The sequence below is a fragment of the Oncorhynchus mykiss genome, chromosome 8 (genome assembly GCF_057628025.1).
Source record: "Oncorhynchus mykiss isolate SJ-2025 chromosome 8, ASM5762802v1, whole genome shotgun sequence".
Taxonomy (NCBI): Eukaryota; Metazoa; Chordata; class Actinopteri; order Salmoniformes; family Salmonidae; genus Oncorhynchus; species Oncorhynchus mykiss.
The window spans coordinates 5670001-5685987 of record NC_143029.1 but is presented as its reverse complement, the minus strand read 5'-3'; the positions used below and the strand labels follow the sequence as shown (position 1 = coordinate 5685987).

Below are 15987 nucleotides of genomic sequence, written 5' to 3'. Positions count from 1 at the left end.
GGGTCAGTATAATATTGAGACTGATCAGACCTGGTCGGTTCATCAGAGAGCCAGTATAATATTGAGACAGAACAGACCTGGTAAGTTCATCAGAGAGCCAGTATAATATTGAGACAGAACAGATCTGGTAAGTTCATCAGAGAGTCAGTATAATATTGAGACCGATCAGACCTGGTCGGTTTATCAAAGAGCCAGTATAATATTGAGACAGAACAGACCTGGTCGGTTCATCAGAGAGTCAGTATAATATTGAGACAGAACAGACCTGGTAAGTTCATCAGAGAGCCAGTATAATATTGAGACAGAACAGATCTGGTAAGTTCATCAGAGAGCCAGTATAATATTGAGACCGATCAGACCTGGTCGGTTCATCAAAGAGCCAGTATAATATTGAGACAGAACAGACCTGGTCGGTTCATCAGAGAGCCAGTATAATATTGAGACAGAACAGATCTGGTAAGTTCATCAGAGAGCCAGTATAATATTGAGACAGAACAGACCTGGTCGGTTCATCAGAGAGCCAGTATAATATTGAGACAGAACAGACCTGGTCGGTTCATCAGAGAGCCAGTATAATATTGAGACCGATCAGACCTGGTCGGTTCATCAAAGAGCCAGTATAATATTGAGACAGAACAGACCTGGTCGGTTCATCAGAGAGCCAGTATAATATTGAGACAGAACAGATCTGGTAAGTTCATCAGAGAGCCAGTATAATATTGAGACCGATCAGACCTGGTAAGTTCATCAGAGAGCCAGTATAATATTGAGACCGATCAGACCTGGTAAGTTCATCAGAGAGCCAGTATAATATTGAGACAGAACAGACCTGGTAAGTTCATCAGAGGGTCAGTATAATATTGAGACCGATCAGACCTGGTCGGTTCATCAGAGAGCCAGTATAATATTGAGACAGAACAGACCTGGTAAGTTCATCAGAGGGTCAGTATAATATTGAGACAGAACAGACCTGGTAAGTTCATCAGAGAGCCAGTATAATATTGAGACCGATCAGACCTGGTCGGTTCATCAGAGAGCCAGTATAATATTGAGACAGAACAGACCTGGTCGGTTCATCAGAGAGCCAGTATAATATTGAGACAGAACAGACCTGGTCGGTTCATCAGAGAGCCAGTATAATATTGAGACAGAACAGACCTGGTAAGTTCATCAGAGGGTCAGTATAATATTGAGACCGATCAGACCTGGTCGGTTCATCAGAGAGCCAGTATAATATTGAGACAGAACAGACCTGGTAAGTTCATCAGAGGGTCAGTATAATATTGAGACAGAACAGACCTGGTAAGTTCATCAGAGAGCCAGTATAATATTGAGACCGATCAGACCTGGTCGGTTCATCAGAGAGCCAGTATAATATTGAGACAGAACAGACCTGGTCGGTTCATCAGAGAGCCAGTATAATATTGAGACAGAACAGACCTGGTCGGTTCATCAGTCAGTGACACATTGTATGATGTTGAATCAATCTGACATTTCAATCTGAGCAAAAACTGCTGAATGAAACCAACTAATAATAAGTGAATAATCTCAACATTAAATTCTCTCTTAGCCCCAGTTCCATATCTGTTTGTGCCTTTCAGCCAACTATAATGTCTTGGTCACACAAACAGATCTCTTTCTTCAACCAAAAATAAACAACAGTGGATTTGGCTGTGGGTTGGTTTTATAAAGATGTTTAAATCGCTGCGGGTGTGTTCAGCAGGCCACAACGTTTGTGGAGCATTATGTACAACCACATACCTCTCCGGGGTTTGTTAAAGAGAGTCACAACACTGCTCTTTGTAACGCTCAACAACGTTAGTGCCTACTGAACGTGGCCCTGTTGCTGTGATGTAAGGCTGGAATCACATGTCGAGCAGAAGAACGCGGGGATCCTCCACCACAGACTTGATTTTACGCAGGAAGGTGACTGCCTCTCTGCCGTCGACCAGCCGATGGTCGTAGGTCAGAGCCACGTACATCATGGGCCGGATCTCCACCTGATGGAGAGAGAGAAATAACTATACAGCAGACAGTAGAAACAAAATGTTGATTAAAAATGTATAAAATTTGCCTTCGGCTTCGAAATAATGTCCAATTTAAACTTCTGGATGGAGATGAATTTAACTTGTTGGCATACAGACGGGAATGCACTGCGGGTGAGACCCACCTTGCCGCCGATGGCTACAGGCCTGTCGAAGATACCGTGCATGCCCAAGATGGCAGACTGGGGTGGGTTGATGATGGGCGTGCCAAACATGGAACCAAACACTCCTCCGTTACTGATGGTGAAGGTTCCTCCGTCCATGTCCTCCACAGCCAGCACATTATTACGAGCCTGGACAAAAACACACACACAGCAGTCGAGTTTGGGTCATTATTCAATGCCATTAGTTTCATAGATTTTTTTTTTTTTCCCTTGAAGAACTTCTTGGCAGCTTTGATCATCAAGGTGATGTTATCATATTGACGTTGTGATAAAACTAATCAAATCAAACTTTATTAGTCACATGCGCCGAATACAACAAATGTGGAGGCTATATACAGGGTATCACGGTACAGAGACAATGTGGAGGCTATATACAGGGTATTACGGTACAGAGTCAATGTGGAGGCTATATACAGGGGGTACCGGTACAGAGTCAATGTGGAGGATATATACAGGGTATTACGGTACAGAGTCAATGTGGAGGCTATATACAGTGGGTACCGGTACAGAGTCAATGTGGAGGCTATATACAGGGGGTACCGGTACAGAGTCAATGTGGAGGATATACACAGGGTATTACGGTACAGAGTCAATGTGGAGGCTATATACAGTGGGTACCGGTACAGAGTCAATGTGGAGGCTATATACAGGGGGTACCGGTACAGAGTCAATGTGGAGACTATATACAGGGGGTACCGGTACAGAGTCAATGTGGAGACTATACAGGGGGTACCGGTACAGAGTCTATGTGGAGGCTATATACAGGGGGTACCGGTACAGAGTCAATGTGGAGACTATACAGGGGGTACCGGTACAGAGTCATTGTGGAGACTATATACAGGGGGTACCGGTACAGAGTCAATGTGGAGACTATACAGGGGGTACCGGTACAGAGTCAATGTGGAGACTATACAGGGGGTACCGGTACAGAGTCAATGTGGAGACTATACAGGGGGTACCGGTACAGAGTCAATGTGGAGACTATACAGGGGGTACCGGTTAGTATGTTTAAGTCTCAACCTCAAAGTCCTCCACATCCTGTTACGAGCATGGAGAAAACACAAGGGCCATGTCTCAATACTTTAAAATGTAAAAATGTAATAAATAAATAATAAATAAAATGTATCCCTGAATTGGATCACGTTGGCACGTTGGGTTTGAATCTTTTTGTTTTCACGGATCTCCGTTAAAAACGTCTTGGTGCCGTTTATCACAAGGTGACGCAATCCTCCTCTGTGCATCAGTTGGTAAAGCATGGTGCTTTGTAAACACCAGGGTTGTGGGTTCGATTCCCGGGAACCGCCGGTACGTAAAATGTATGTACGCATGACTAAGTCACGTTGTATAAAAGCGTCTGCTAAATGGAGTATGTTATTTTTTTTTTAAATGATCATTTGACGCGATCAAAAGTAAAGCACAACCTCATGAGCTGATGTATCATATGTACTATAGACTCATTCATCCCATTCAGACAAAGCCTTGTTACCTTCTCTCCCAGACCGTTGATGGTTTTCTCAATGTCGGCAAAGTTCATGGTCTCTACGTTGCGAATAACCGGTACAACCAGTCCCTGGTGAAGAGGAGCACATATACAAGGAAATGACGCAGACCTTTCTGGTCAAAACACCAAGAGAACCACAACCAACCAACCGAACCAAACACAACCAACCAACCGAACCAAACACAACCAACCAACCAACCAACCAACCAACCAACCAACCAACCAACAGAACCAAACACAGCCAACCAACCAACAGAACCAAACACAACCAACCAACCAACCAACCAACAGAACCAAACACAACCAACCAACCAACAGAACCAAACACAACCAACCAACCAACCAACCAACAGAACCAAACACAACCAACCAACCAACAGAACCAAACACAACCAACCAACCAACAGAACCAAACACAACCAACCAACCAACCAACCAACAGAACCAAACACAACCAACCAACCAACAGAACCAAACACAACCAACCAACCAACCAACCAACAGAACCAAACACAACCAACCAACCAACAGAACCAAACACAACCAACCAACCAACCAACAGAACCAAACACAACCAACCAACCAACCAACAGAACCAAACACAACCAACCAACAGAACCAAACACAACCAACCAACCAACCAACCAACAGAACCAAACACAACCAACCCAGTCGACACCACACACTGATACAAGGAGCTCCAGCCCTTCAGAAATAAAACAGCCCAAGACCCAGACATGACAAATAGGGGAAATTACAACAACAAAAAATAGGTTCATAGGTTCAATAGGCAGAATGTATAGGTCCACATGTCCTCTGTGCCTTACCTTTGGAGTGGCCACAGCCACACTGATGTCAACATAATCCCTGTAAACGATCTCTTTGGTTGTATCGTCAATCACTGGGAAGAGCAAGAGAAGAAATATCAAAACATTCTCACTTTTTGTTTTTTTAACTTCAATACCATTACCGTTTCAATCCAATGCATTCTGGGCTCTCAAGCAAAGACATTGAGTTAGAAGTGTCAAAAGCTATTATGAGTTGATGTGTATAACCTTCCTCCTATAAACAGAAGACCATCACTTCATCAAAGCCAGTTTACTTTAAAATGTAACCCGCTGAAATAAGTGTCTGTGGTGTTGGAAGCAGAGTTAACAATTGGGGGAATTTTTTGTCGTTGTTGTTATAAATTCCAAGAAATCCTGGTTTGAGGATTCCAGATTTCCTGCTCATTCCGGGAATTTTCCAACTAAGATTTGAGAAAGACAGAGAGAGAGAGTCTTAACCTCCGTTGACAGAAGGCTGGTCCATGAGAGCGTGGGCTGAAGCCTTAATGAAGGCCGACATGAAGCCAAGCTTGATGTTATGTCTCTTCAAGAAAGCATCTTTATGGAGCTTCCTCATCTTCTGGATGTTGCTGCAGAGGGAGGGAAGAACCGTTAGAGCAGGCTGTGTCTGTAGGAAGCATCTTTACGGGGTTTTCCTCATCTCCTGGATGTTGCTACAGAGGGAGGGAAGAACCGTTAGAGCAGGCTGTGTCTGTAGGAAGCATCTTTACGGGGTTTTCCTCATCTTCTGGATGTTGCTGCAGAGGGAGAGAAGAACCGTTAGAGCAGGCTGTGTCTGTAGGAAGCATCTTTACGGGGTTTTCCCCATCTCCTGGATGTTGCTGCGGGAGGAATGACTGTTAAAAGACTGGGTCGTTTTTTTTGGAAAACACGCCATTTTGAAGTGTCTGTAGGGTGGCATGTGCATCCGTGAAACCACCGGGCCTTCTGGGACGAATAAAGTGACATTGCATTGGACATCCAACAGCAGCATCGTGTTGCATCGTCTCACCTCATGTCTATCTCGTTGAAGGTGGTGAGCATGGCACAAGTCTGCTGAGCCCTCCTTCAGTCGCTGGGCGATCCTCAGCCTCATTCGATTGATCTTGACCTGGACGAATGACGAGACAAATCGGTTGGTTGTTGATTGGACGCATCTGTAGGTTTAAAAAAAAATAATAATTATAAACGAGAGTGAGACACTTCTCTTGGTTTGAAACCAGCCTAAGGCTTTTATCCCTGCTATTTCATCTCGTTCTGTCAGTACGGCGAGTGTTGGCCTGAACCTGGCCTGGTGTAGAGAGGTCGTACCGTGCTCTCTGTCCTGGCCCCATGGGCTGCTGCTGGTGGTGCTGGTGCAGTGGGCTTGACCGCAGAAACTAGAGAGAGAGAGAGAAAAAAGAAAAGCTTTATTACACAAAACAAATATCAGTTTAAGTGAGTCCCCATCACCACTTAAATGTTGTAACAATTCTACTAAAGTCAACATGAATGAAATGTTTGTTTATAAAACAGCAGCTGACGACCTACAAGGTTTGGCTTGTGCTGCCACGGCGACAGGGACGGCGGCCATCGTTGGGGGAGGGGCTGCTGCTGCAGGGACCTCTGCTGCTGGGGCGGCGTTGGCTGCTGCGGCTGACCAGAGAAGAAGAGACATTCAGATCTAGCTACAGATCGCTACACCAGATAACGTGACAGAACCAGAGATTGTTGGTATCCATTATACTGGCCATCTCTGTTCTAGATTCTGGCCAAACATGCATCGACTAAAATCTCCGTCTCCTATCTATCTATCTATCTCCTACACTATCAACAAGGCAGGTCCTACAGGCCCTAGTTTCTATCTTCTTAACAACACTATCAACAAGGCAGGTCCTACAGGCCCTAGTTTCTACCTTCTTAACAACACTATCAACAAGGCAGGTCCTACAGGCCCTAGTTTCTACCTTCTTAACAACACTATCAACAAGGCAGGTCCTACAGGCCCTAGTTTCTACCTTCTTAACAACACTATCAACAAGGCAGGTCCTACAGGCCATAGTTTCTACCTTCTTAACAACACTATCAACAAGGCAGGTCCTACAGGCCCTAGTTTCTACCTTCTTAACAACACTATCAACAAGGCAGGTCCTACAGGCCCTAGTTTCTACCTTCTTAACAGCACTATCAACAAGGCAGGTCCTACAGGCCCTAGTTTCTACCTTCTTAACAACACTATCAACAAGGCAGGTCCTACAGGCCCTAGTTTCTACCTTCTTAACAACACTATCAACAAGGCAGGTCCTACAGGCTCTAGTTTCTACCTTCTTAACAACACTATCAACAAGGCAGGTCCTACAGGCCCTAGTTTCTACCTTCTTAACAACACTATCAACAATGCAGGTCCTACAGGCCCTAGTTTCTATCTTCTTAACAACACTATCAACAAGGCAGGTCCTACAGGCCCTAGTTTCTATCTTCTTAACAACACTATCAACAAGGCAGGTCCTACAGGCCCTAGTTTCTACCTTCTTAACAACACTATCAACAAGGCAGGTCCTACAGGCCCTAGTTTCTACCTTCTTAACAACACTATCAACAAGGCAGGTCCTACAGGCCCTAGTTTCTACCTTCTTAACAACACTATCAACAAGGCAGGTCCTACAGGCCCTAGTTTCTACCTTCTTAACAACACTATCAACAAGGCAGGTCCTACAGGCCCTAGTTTCTACCTTCTTAACAACACTATCAACAAGGCAGGTCCTACAGGCCCTAGTTTCTACCTTCTTAACAACACTATCAACAAGGCAGGTCCTACAAGTCATAGTTTCTACCTTCTAGACCACACTATCAACAAGGCAGGTCCTACAGGCCCTAGTTTCTACCTTCTTAACAGCACCATCAACAAGGCAGGTCCTACAGGCCCTAGTTTCTACCTTCTTAACAACACAGCAGGTCCTACAGGCCCTAGTTTCTACCTTCTTAGCAACACTATCAACAAGGCAGGTCCTACAGGCCCTAGTATCTACCTTCTTAACAACACTATCAACACAGCAGGTCCTACAGGCCCTAGTTTCTACCTTCTTAACAACACTATCAACACAGCAGGTCCTACAGGCCCTAGTTTCTGCCTTCTTAACAACACTATCAACACAGCAGGTCCTACAGGCCCTAGTATCTACCTTCTTAACAACACTATCAACACAGCAGGTCCTACAGGCCCTAGTTTCTACCTTCTTAACAACACTATCAACAAGGCAGGACCTACAAGTCATAGTTTCTACCTTCTAGACCACACTATCAACAAGGCAGGTCCTACAGGCCCTAGTTTCTACCTTCTTAACAGCACCATCAACAAGGCAGGTCCTACAGGCCCTAGTTTCTACCTTCTTAACAACACTATCAACACAGCAGGTCCTACAGGCCCTAGTTTCTACCTTCTTAACAACACTATCAACAAGGCAGGTCCTACAGGCCCTAGTTTCTACCTTCTTAACAACACTATCAACAAGGCAGGTCCTACAGGCCCTAGTATCTACCTTCTTAACAACACTATCAACAAGGCAGGTCCTACAGGCCCTAGTATCTACCTTCTTAACAACACTATCAACAAGGCAGGTCCTACAGGCCCTAGTATCTACCTTCTTAACAACACTATCAACAAGGCAGGTCCTACAGGCCCCAGTTTCTACCTTCTTAACAGCTCTATCAACAAGGCAGGTCCTACAGGCCCTAGTTTCTACCTTCTTAACAACACTATCAACACAGCAGGTCCTACAGGCCCTAGTTTCTACCTTCTTAACAACACTATCAACAAGGCAGGTCCTACAGGCCCTAGTTTCTACCTTCTTAACAGCTCTATCAACAAGGCAGGTCCTACAGGCCCTAGTTTCTACCTTCTTAACAACACTATCAACAAGGCAGGTCCTACAGGCCCTAGTTTCTACCTTCTTAACAGCACTATCAACAAGGCAGGTCCTACAGGCCCTAGTTTCTACCTTCTTAACAACACTATCAACAAGGCAGGTCCTACAGGCCCTAGTTTCTACCTTCTTAACAGCACTATCAACAAGGCAGGTCCTACAGGCCCTAGTTTCTACCTTCTTAACAACACTGTCAACAAGGCAGGTCCTACAGGCCCTAGTTTCTACCTTCTTAACAGCACTATCAACAAGGCAGGTCCTACAGGCCCTAGTTTCTACCTTCTTAACAACACTATCAACATGGCAGGTCCTACAGGACCTAGTTTCTACCTTCTTAACAGCACTATCAACAAGGCAGGTCCTACAGGCCCTAGTTTCTACCTTCTTAACAACACTATCAACAAGGCAGGTCCTACAGGCCCCAGTTTTGTCGCACCTGGACTACTGTTCAGTCATGTGGTCAGGTGCCACAAAGACGGACTTAGGAAAATTGCAATTGGCTCAGAACAGAGCAACACGGCTGGCCCTTAAAATAACTAACATTAATAATATGCAGGTCAATCTCTCATGGCTCAAAGTGGAGGAGAGATTGACTTCATCACTACTTGTTTTTTGTAAGAGGTATTGACATGTTGAACACACCGAGCTGTCAGTTTAAACTACTGGCACACAGCTCAGACACCCATACATACCCCACAAGACATGCCACCAGTGGTCTCTTCACAGTCCCCAAGTCCAGAACAGACTATGAGAAGGCACACAGTACTACATAGAGCCATGACTACATGGAACTCTATTCCACAGTACTACATAGAGACATGACTACATGGAACTCTATTCCACAGTACTACATAGAGCCATGACTACATGGAACTCTATTCCACAGTACTACATAGAGCCATGACTACATGGAACTCTATTCCACAGTACTACATAGAGCCATGACTACATGGAACTCTATTCCACAGTACTACATAGAGCCATGACTACATGGAACTCTATTCCACAGTACTACATAGAGCCATGACTACATGGAACTCTATTCCACAGTACTACATAGAGCCATGACTACATGGAACTCTATTCCACAGTACTACATAGAGCCATGACTACATGGAACTCTATTCCACAGTACTACATAGAGCCATGACTACATGGAACTCTATTGCACAGTACTACATAGAGCCATGACTACATGGAACTCTATTCCACAGTACTACATAGAGACATGACTACATGGAACTCTATTCCACAGTACTACATAGAGCCATGACTACATGGAACTCTATTCCACAGTACTACATAGAGCCATGACTACATGGAACTCTATTCCACAGTACTACTTAGAGCCATAACTACATGGAACTCTATTCCACAGTACTACATAGAGCCATGACTACATGGAACTCAGTACTACATAGAGCCATGACTACATGGAACTCTATTCCACAGTACTACATAGAGCCATGACTACATGGAACTCTATTCCACAGTACTACATAGAGCCATGACTACATGGAACTCTATTCCACATCAGGTAACTGATGCAGCAGTAGAATTTGTATAGCTCCTTTTTTGATTCTACAAGACCATCAGACTGTTAAACAGCCATCACTAGCACAGAGCGGCTGCTGCCTACACACAGACTTGAAATCATTGGAACACTTGATGAGAGTGCAAGACGGAGATGGGGAGAGAGTGTACCTCCTTTTTTTGAGTTTGAAGAAGGGATTCCCGGCCTCTACCCTCCCTCCATCTGGCACCAGGAGCTCCGTGATCACACCGGCCGCCGGAGATGGCACCTGCAACGAGGTCTGAGACAAAACGCATACTTGTTATCAAACCGTACACACAGTTAGTCAAATTACAAACATACTACATTCCAGTATTTGATAGCTTTGACTTTTATAAATATCTGATCATCAATGACGTCAAAAGATGAGGCCCCTTTTTTCTCTCCACTTCCTGTCTGAATGACGTGCCCAAAGTAAACTGCCTGTAGCTCAGGCCCAGAAGCCAGGATATGTAATATAATATAATTGGGACCATTGGATAGAAAACACTTTGAAGTGTGTAGAAATGTTAAAATAATGTAGGAGAATATAACACAATAGATATGGTAGGAGAAAATCCAAAGAAAAACCAACCGGGAAATGTTTTAAACAGGTAAAGCCTATATTGTGTATTCCTATATACACCGCTCAAAAAAATAAAGGGAACACTTAAACAACACAATGTAACTTCCAAGTCAATCAAACTGTCTACTTAGGAAGCAGATCTAGGATGTGTTATTTTAGTGTTCCCTTTATTTTTTCGAGCAGTGTATAATGTGACTTCTTAGTGTTTACAGGACCTTGTCAGTCTCGATCTCACACACCACCTCATCCTCTTTCACTGAATCTCCAACAGCTGGAAAAGACCAAAGGAAGGTATTACTGTCCTGCACAAAAGCTAGATGGCAACAAGATAGTAAACATGAGCTGAGTGGATTTTCCTGAGACCCCCCCCCACCCCCCCGCTCCAAAAACTACCTTTCTCCCACCTGACATCGCCTTATGTGATCGACTCAGAGAACGCAGGGGTGTTGACAGTGACAACTTCGTCCCCTGATCAAAAAAAACCCACAAAGATTAGATTTAAGACAGTAACTTGTTTACTACACAGAGAAAGGCTAGAGAGATGTTTGAATACATACTATGTGCTGTAGATGTCTTGAAGTATCTGGTGTGGAAGACAACAATTGATGACGGAGGCTCACATACGACAGCCTAGGAACAGTGGGTTAACTGCCTCAGGGGCAGAATGACAGTAGCTTGTCAGCTCAGGGATTTGAACTTGCAACCTTTCGGTTACTAAGCCCAGCGCTCTAACCACTAGGCTACCCTGCCACCCCGGGGTAAAGTAGCCTCTTGAAAAACAAGGGGTTTAAAACCAGCGCAACGCTCATTAAAAGACTCTCAAACATAATTAATGAAACAAACATTTTCTGTATCGAACAAAAATACATTTGAAACCTTCAGATGACTCCAGGCCTCGGCATGAGGCCAAAACATACTGAGATAAACTCAGGACCAAGAGAAGACACTTACAACTGAGTGTTCCTGTAGACAACCCTGTTGCCAGTGGAGAGGCCTTCAAGAAGATAAAAGGAGAGAGAGAGAGAGAGACAGAAAGAGAGAGAGAGAGAGAGACAGAGAGAGACAGAGAGAGAGAGAGACAGAGAGAGAGACAGAGAGAGAGAGACAGAGAGAGAGACAGAGAGAGAGACAGAGACAGAGACAGAGAGAGAGAGACAGAGAGAGAGACAGAGACAGAGAGAGAGACAGAGACAGAGACAGAGACAGAGACAGAGAGAGAGACAGAGAGAGAGACAGAGAGAGACAGAGAGAGACAGAGAGAGACAGAGACAGAGAGAGAGACAGAGAGACAGAGAGAGACAGAGAGAGACAGAGAGAGACAGAGATAGACAGAGACAGAGACAGAGAGAGAGACAGAGAGAGAGAGACAGAGAGAGAGAGAGAGAGACAGAGACAGAGACAGAGACAGAGAGAGAGAGAGAGAGAGAAAATTGCGTGGGAGAGAGAGCGGAAGAGAAAAGAGTGAGAAAGAGAGGGAGAGGGAAAGAGAGAGAGAGAGAGAGAAAAAAAAATTGCATGGGAGAGAGAGCGGAAGAGAAAAGAGAGTGAAAGACGGAGAGCGAGGAACTGAGGATATTATTATTAGTGTTCCCAACACAGTGATAACCACTGTTGAGTCAGTCTATTCTGGAGAACACTGGGTGTATAGCTACATTAACAGGTCCTTGATGATGGGGATATTTATCCACTTACAGGCCCTACGGTGATCTTTGATACTTAACCGACATAACAGTCATCATCCAAACAGAGTATGTTTTTTTCCCCCCGAATTTATAAAACAGAATAAAGGCCCATCCTCTAACATTAGTCCTAGGTTGGGCCATGTTAATCATGCACAAAACAGAACAACAAAAAGGATTGAAAACAGGGAGGGGCTTACCTGGACTTGTCTAACGAGGAACGTTTTGTTTTTCGTTGAAAAAATGTTTTGTTACGGTGTGCACCAACAAAGAGGTCATTGTAAACCCTAACAACCTGAGCAGAGAAGGAGAGAGAAAGGCCTACTCACCCGAAGCTGTCCTCCCAGCCAGCACATTATTACCCTGAAAAGAAATGTTCAAGGGAGAAAGAAGGGGCTGAATAATGTTGCACGCCCAATTTTTCAGTTTTTGATTTGTTAAAAAAGTTTGAAATATCCAATAAATGTCGTTCCACTTCATGATTGTGTCCCACTTGTTGTTGATTCTTCACAAAAATACAGTTTTATATCTTTATGTTTGTAGCCTGAAATGTGGCAAAAGGTCGCAAAGTTCAAGGGGGCCGAATACTTTCGCAAGGCAATGTATATATAGTAGAGAGGCTATATACAGTAGCGAGGCTATATACAGTAGAGGCTATATACAGTAGAGAGGCTATATACAGACACCTGTTAGTCAGGCTGATTGAGGTAGTATGTACATGTAGGTATTGTTAAAGTGACTATGTATATATGATAAACAGAGAGTAGCAGTAGCGTAAAAGAGGGGTTGGCGGGTGATGGGTGGTTGGACACAATGCAGATAGCCCGGTCAGCCAATGTGCTGGAGCACTGGTTGGTCGGCCCAATTGAGGTAGTATGTACATGTATAGTTAAAGTGACTATGCATATATGATAAACAGAGAGTAGCAGCAGTGTAAAAGAGGGGTTGGAAGGGGGGGGGGGGGGACACAACGCAAATAGTTCATGGTCACTCTGCATCTCAGTAAGGAGTCCAGACATGTTCGAATGACATTTACATGTTAGTCACTTAGCAGAAGCTCTTATCCAGAGAGACTTACCGGAGCAATTAGGGTTAAGTGCCTTGCTCATGGACACATAGATGTTTCACCTAGTTGGCTTAAGGATTCAAACCAGCAACCTTTTGGTTACTGGCCCAACGCTCTTTACTGTTAGGCTACCCATAGTAACATGCAGGAGTTCAATGCCACAGAACTGACAGATAATCATTGAGTCCCTACTGATACACGTTACCCCCCTCTTTCCGTCTCCTCTGATACAAGTTACCCCCCTCTTTCCTTCCCCAGGGATACACGTTACCCCCCTCTTTCCTTCCCCTCTGATACACGTTACCCCCCTCTTTCCTTCCCCTCTGATACAAGTTACCCCCCTCTTTCCTTCCCCTCTGATACAAGTTTCCCCCCTCTTTCCTTCCCCTCTGATACACATTACCCCCCTCTTTCCTTCCCCAGGGACACACGTTACCCCCCTCTTTCCTTCCCCAGGGATACACGTCACCCCCCTCTTTCCTTCCCCTCTGATACACGTAACCCCCCCCTCTTTCCTTCCCCTCTGATACACGTTACCCCCCTCTTTCCTTCCCCAGGGATACACGTTACCCCCCTCTTTCCTTCCCCAGGGATACATGTTACCCCCCTCTTTCCTTCCCCTCTGATACACATTACCCCCCTCTTTCCTTCCCCTCTGATACACATTACCCCCCTCTTTCCTTCCCCTCTGATACACATTACCCCCCTCTTTCCTTCCCCTCTGATGCACGTTACCCCCCTCTTTCCTTCCCCTCTGATACACGTTACCACCCTCTTTCCTTCCCCATGGATACACGTTACCCCCCTCTTTCCTTCCCCAGGGATACCCATTACCCCCCTCTTTCCTTCCCCTCTGATACACATTACCCCCCTCTTTCCTTCCCCTCTGATACACGTTACCCCCCCTCTGATACACGTTACCCCCCTCTTTCCTTCCCCTCTGATACACGTTACCCCCCCTCTTTCCTTCCCCTCTGATACACGTTACCCCCCCTCTTTCCTTCCCCTCTGATACATGTTACCCCCCTCTTTCCTTCCCCTCTGATGCACGTTACCCCCCTCTTTCCTTCCCCTCTGATACACGTTACCACCCTCTTTCCTTCCCCATGGATACACGTTACCCCCCTCTTTCCTTCCCCAGGGATACACATTACCCCCCTCTTTCCTTCCCCTCTGATACACATTACCCCCCTCTTTCCTTCCCCTCTGATACACGTTACCCCCCTCTTTCCTTCCCCAGGGATACACGTTACCCCCCTCTTTCCTTCCCCAGGGATACACGTTACCCCCCTCTTTCCTTCCCCTCTGATACACGTTACCCCCCCTCTGATACACGTTACCCCCCTCTTTCCTTCCCCTCTGATACACGTTACCCCCCTCTTTCCTTCCCCTCTGATACACGTTACCCCCCTCTTTCCTTCCCCTCTGATACACGTTACCCCCCCTCTGATACACGTTACCCCCCTCTTTCCTTCCCCTCTGATACACGTTACCCCCCTCTTTCCTTCCCCTCTGATACACGTTACCCCCCTCTTTCCTTCCCTTGATACACATCATCCACCTCTTACATTTATCTTTTTTTAAACGTTCTTTCTCTTTTTCAGCCTATGGTTTTCATCGGTCACCACCTAACAACAAACCTTCATACAATTAATGGATAATGTTTCCTATCGACAAAAAAGGAATCACAGTCACCAAACAAGTGGATAGTTACGCCAGTTGAATTGGTTGCTGTTCAAACAAACATTTGATGAAATGCATGCAATCTGATCCAGCACAGCGCCCCAGTACGGCCATTGCCTTTACCAGAGCAATGCATGTTATGTATTGGCCTGAGGCCTAGCTCTGATCAGGCCATTGACAACAAACTAGTTTGGCAATGTGTGTTTACTCAAACGGGGGGAGCTGGAATAAATCCTCTTTGGAAAAGTAATGTGTGTGGCACAGTGTTTAACACAAAAACCTCAATCAAGTAGCAAACGATTTGTCATAGGCATATAAATCTGACTCTTCTCTTAGCTATCTGGTAGTGGGTCAGTGTGAAATATTAAAAGTGTAGCTAGCTATAGGTATGCTTAAACTGGCCAAGGCATAGGTTAGGTTGTGTAAGTCGGTGTAGGTTAAAGTGGGGTTGCGGAGACACCCGAAGACTCGCTGAACTACACACAAGGTTAGTTCATGCATGACACGGGCTATTTCTAGCATAGGTTTCAAGCAGAGGTCACGCTGTAAAATGGACGAGAAAGTCCAAATGTACTGCTAGCTGGGTAATAACTCGCTTTCAGTCTGTGCATGAGAGTTGTGGCTCAAGTGTGTCTTGACAATGATCTGAATGTGTATAGCTAGCTAACGTTGTTACCTAAGGCAGGGGTTCCCAACCATGGGTACTTGGCTCATAGGGGGTACTGGTGAAAACTCATGAGACCATAGGCTTACTACAGTAAAATGCATATGAGGGGGTAGGCTACTTCAGGGGTACCCAGGGCAGAGCACACAATTCAGTTGGTGTTACAACAACCGAAAAGGCTTGGGAACCAATGACCAAAGGCATTAGATCCGTGTTACATGCCTGACAAGTCACACTCCTTAATTAATAAAAAAAACATAATGCTAGCAAAACTAGCTAATTAGTTAGCAAATACGCTCCTAATCACTAGCTAGTAAG

The 15987-nt window shown here is 45.1% G+C and overlaps 1 protein-coding gene across 1 annotated transcript in view; it reads right to left on the bottom strand.

Annotated features, from left to right (window-relative positions):
• Nucleotides 1-269: 269 nt before the first annotated feature.
• LOC110529281 (dihydrolipoyllysine-residue succinyltransferase component of 2-oxoglutarate dehydrogenase complex, mitochondrial) overlaps nt 270-15987 on the bottom strand; it is a 16257-nt gene continuing 539 nt past the window's right edge. Inside the window, 16 exon segments of the mRNA XM_090183184.1 lie at nt 270-2000; nt 2171-2338; nt 3696-3779; nt 4538-4611; nt 4997-5127; nt 5550-5599; nt 5601-5694; nt 5824-5916; nt 6068-6172; nt 10144-10253; nt 10793-10848; nt 10971-11045; nt 11135-11207; nt 11311-11347; nt 11529-11571; nt 12586-12619. Of these exon segments, the coding sequence (XP_090039310.1) occupies nt 1866-2000; nt 2171-2338; nt 3696-3779; nt 4538-4611; nt 4997-5127; nt 5550-5599; nt 5601-5694; nt 5824-5916; nt 6068-6172; nt 10144-10253; nt 10793-10848; nt 10971-11045; nt 11135-11207; nt 11311-11347; nt 11529-11571; nt 12586-12619 (1362 nt within the window). The 3' untranslated portion in view covers nt 270-1865.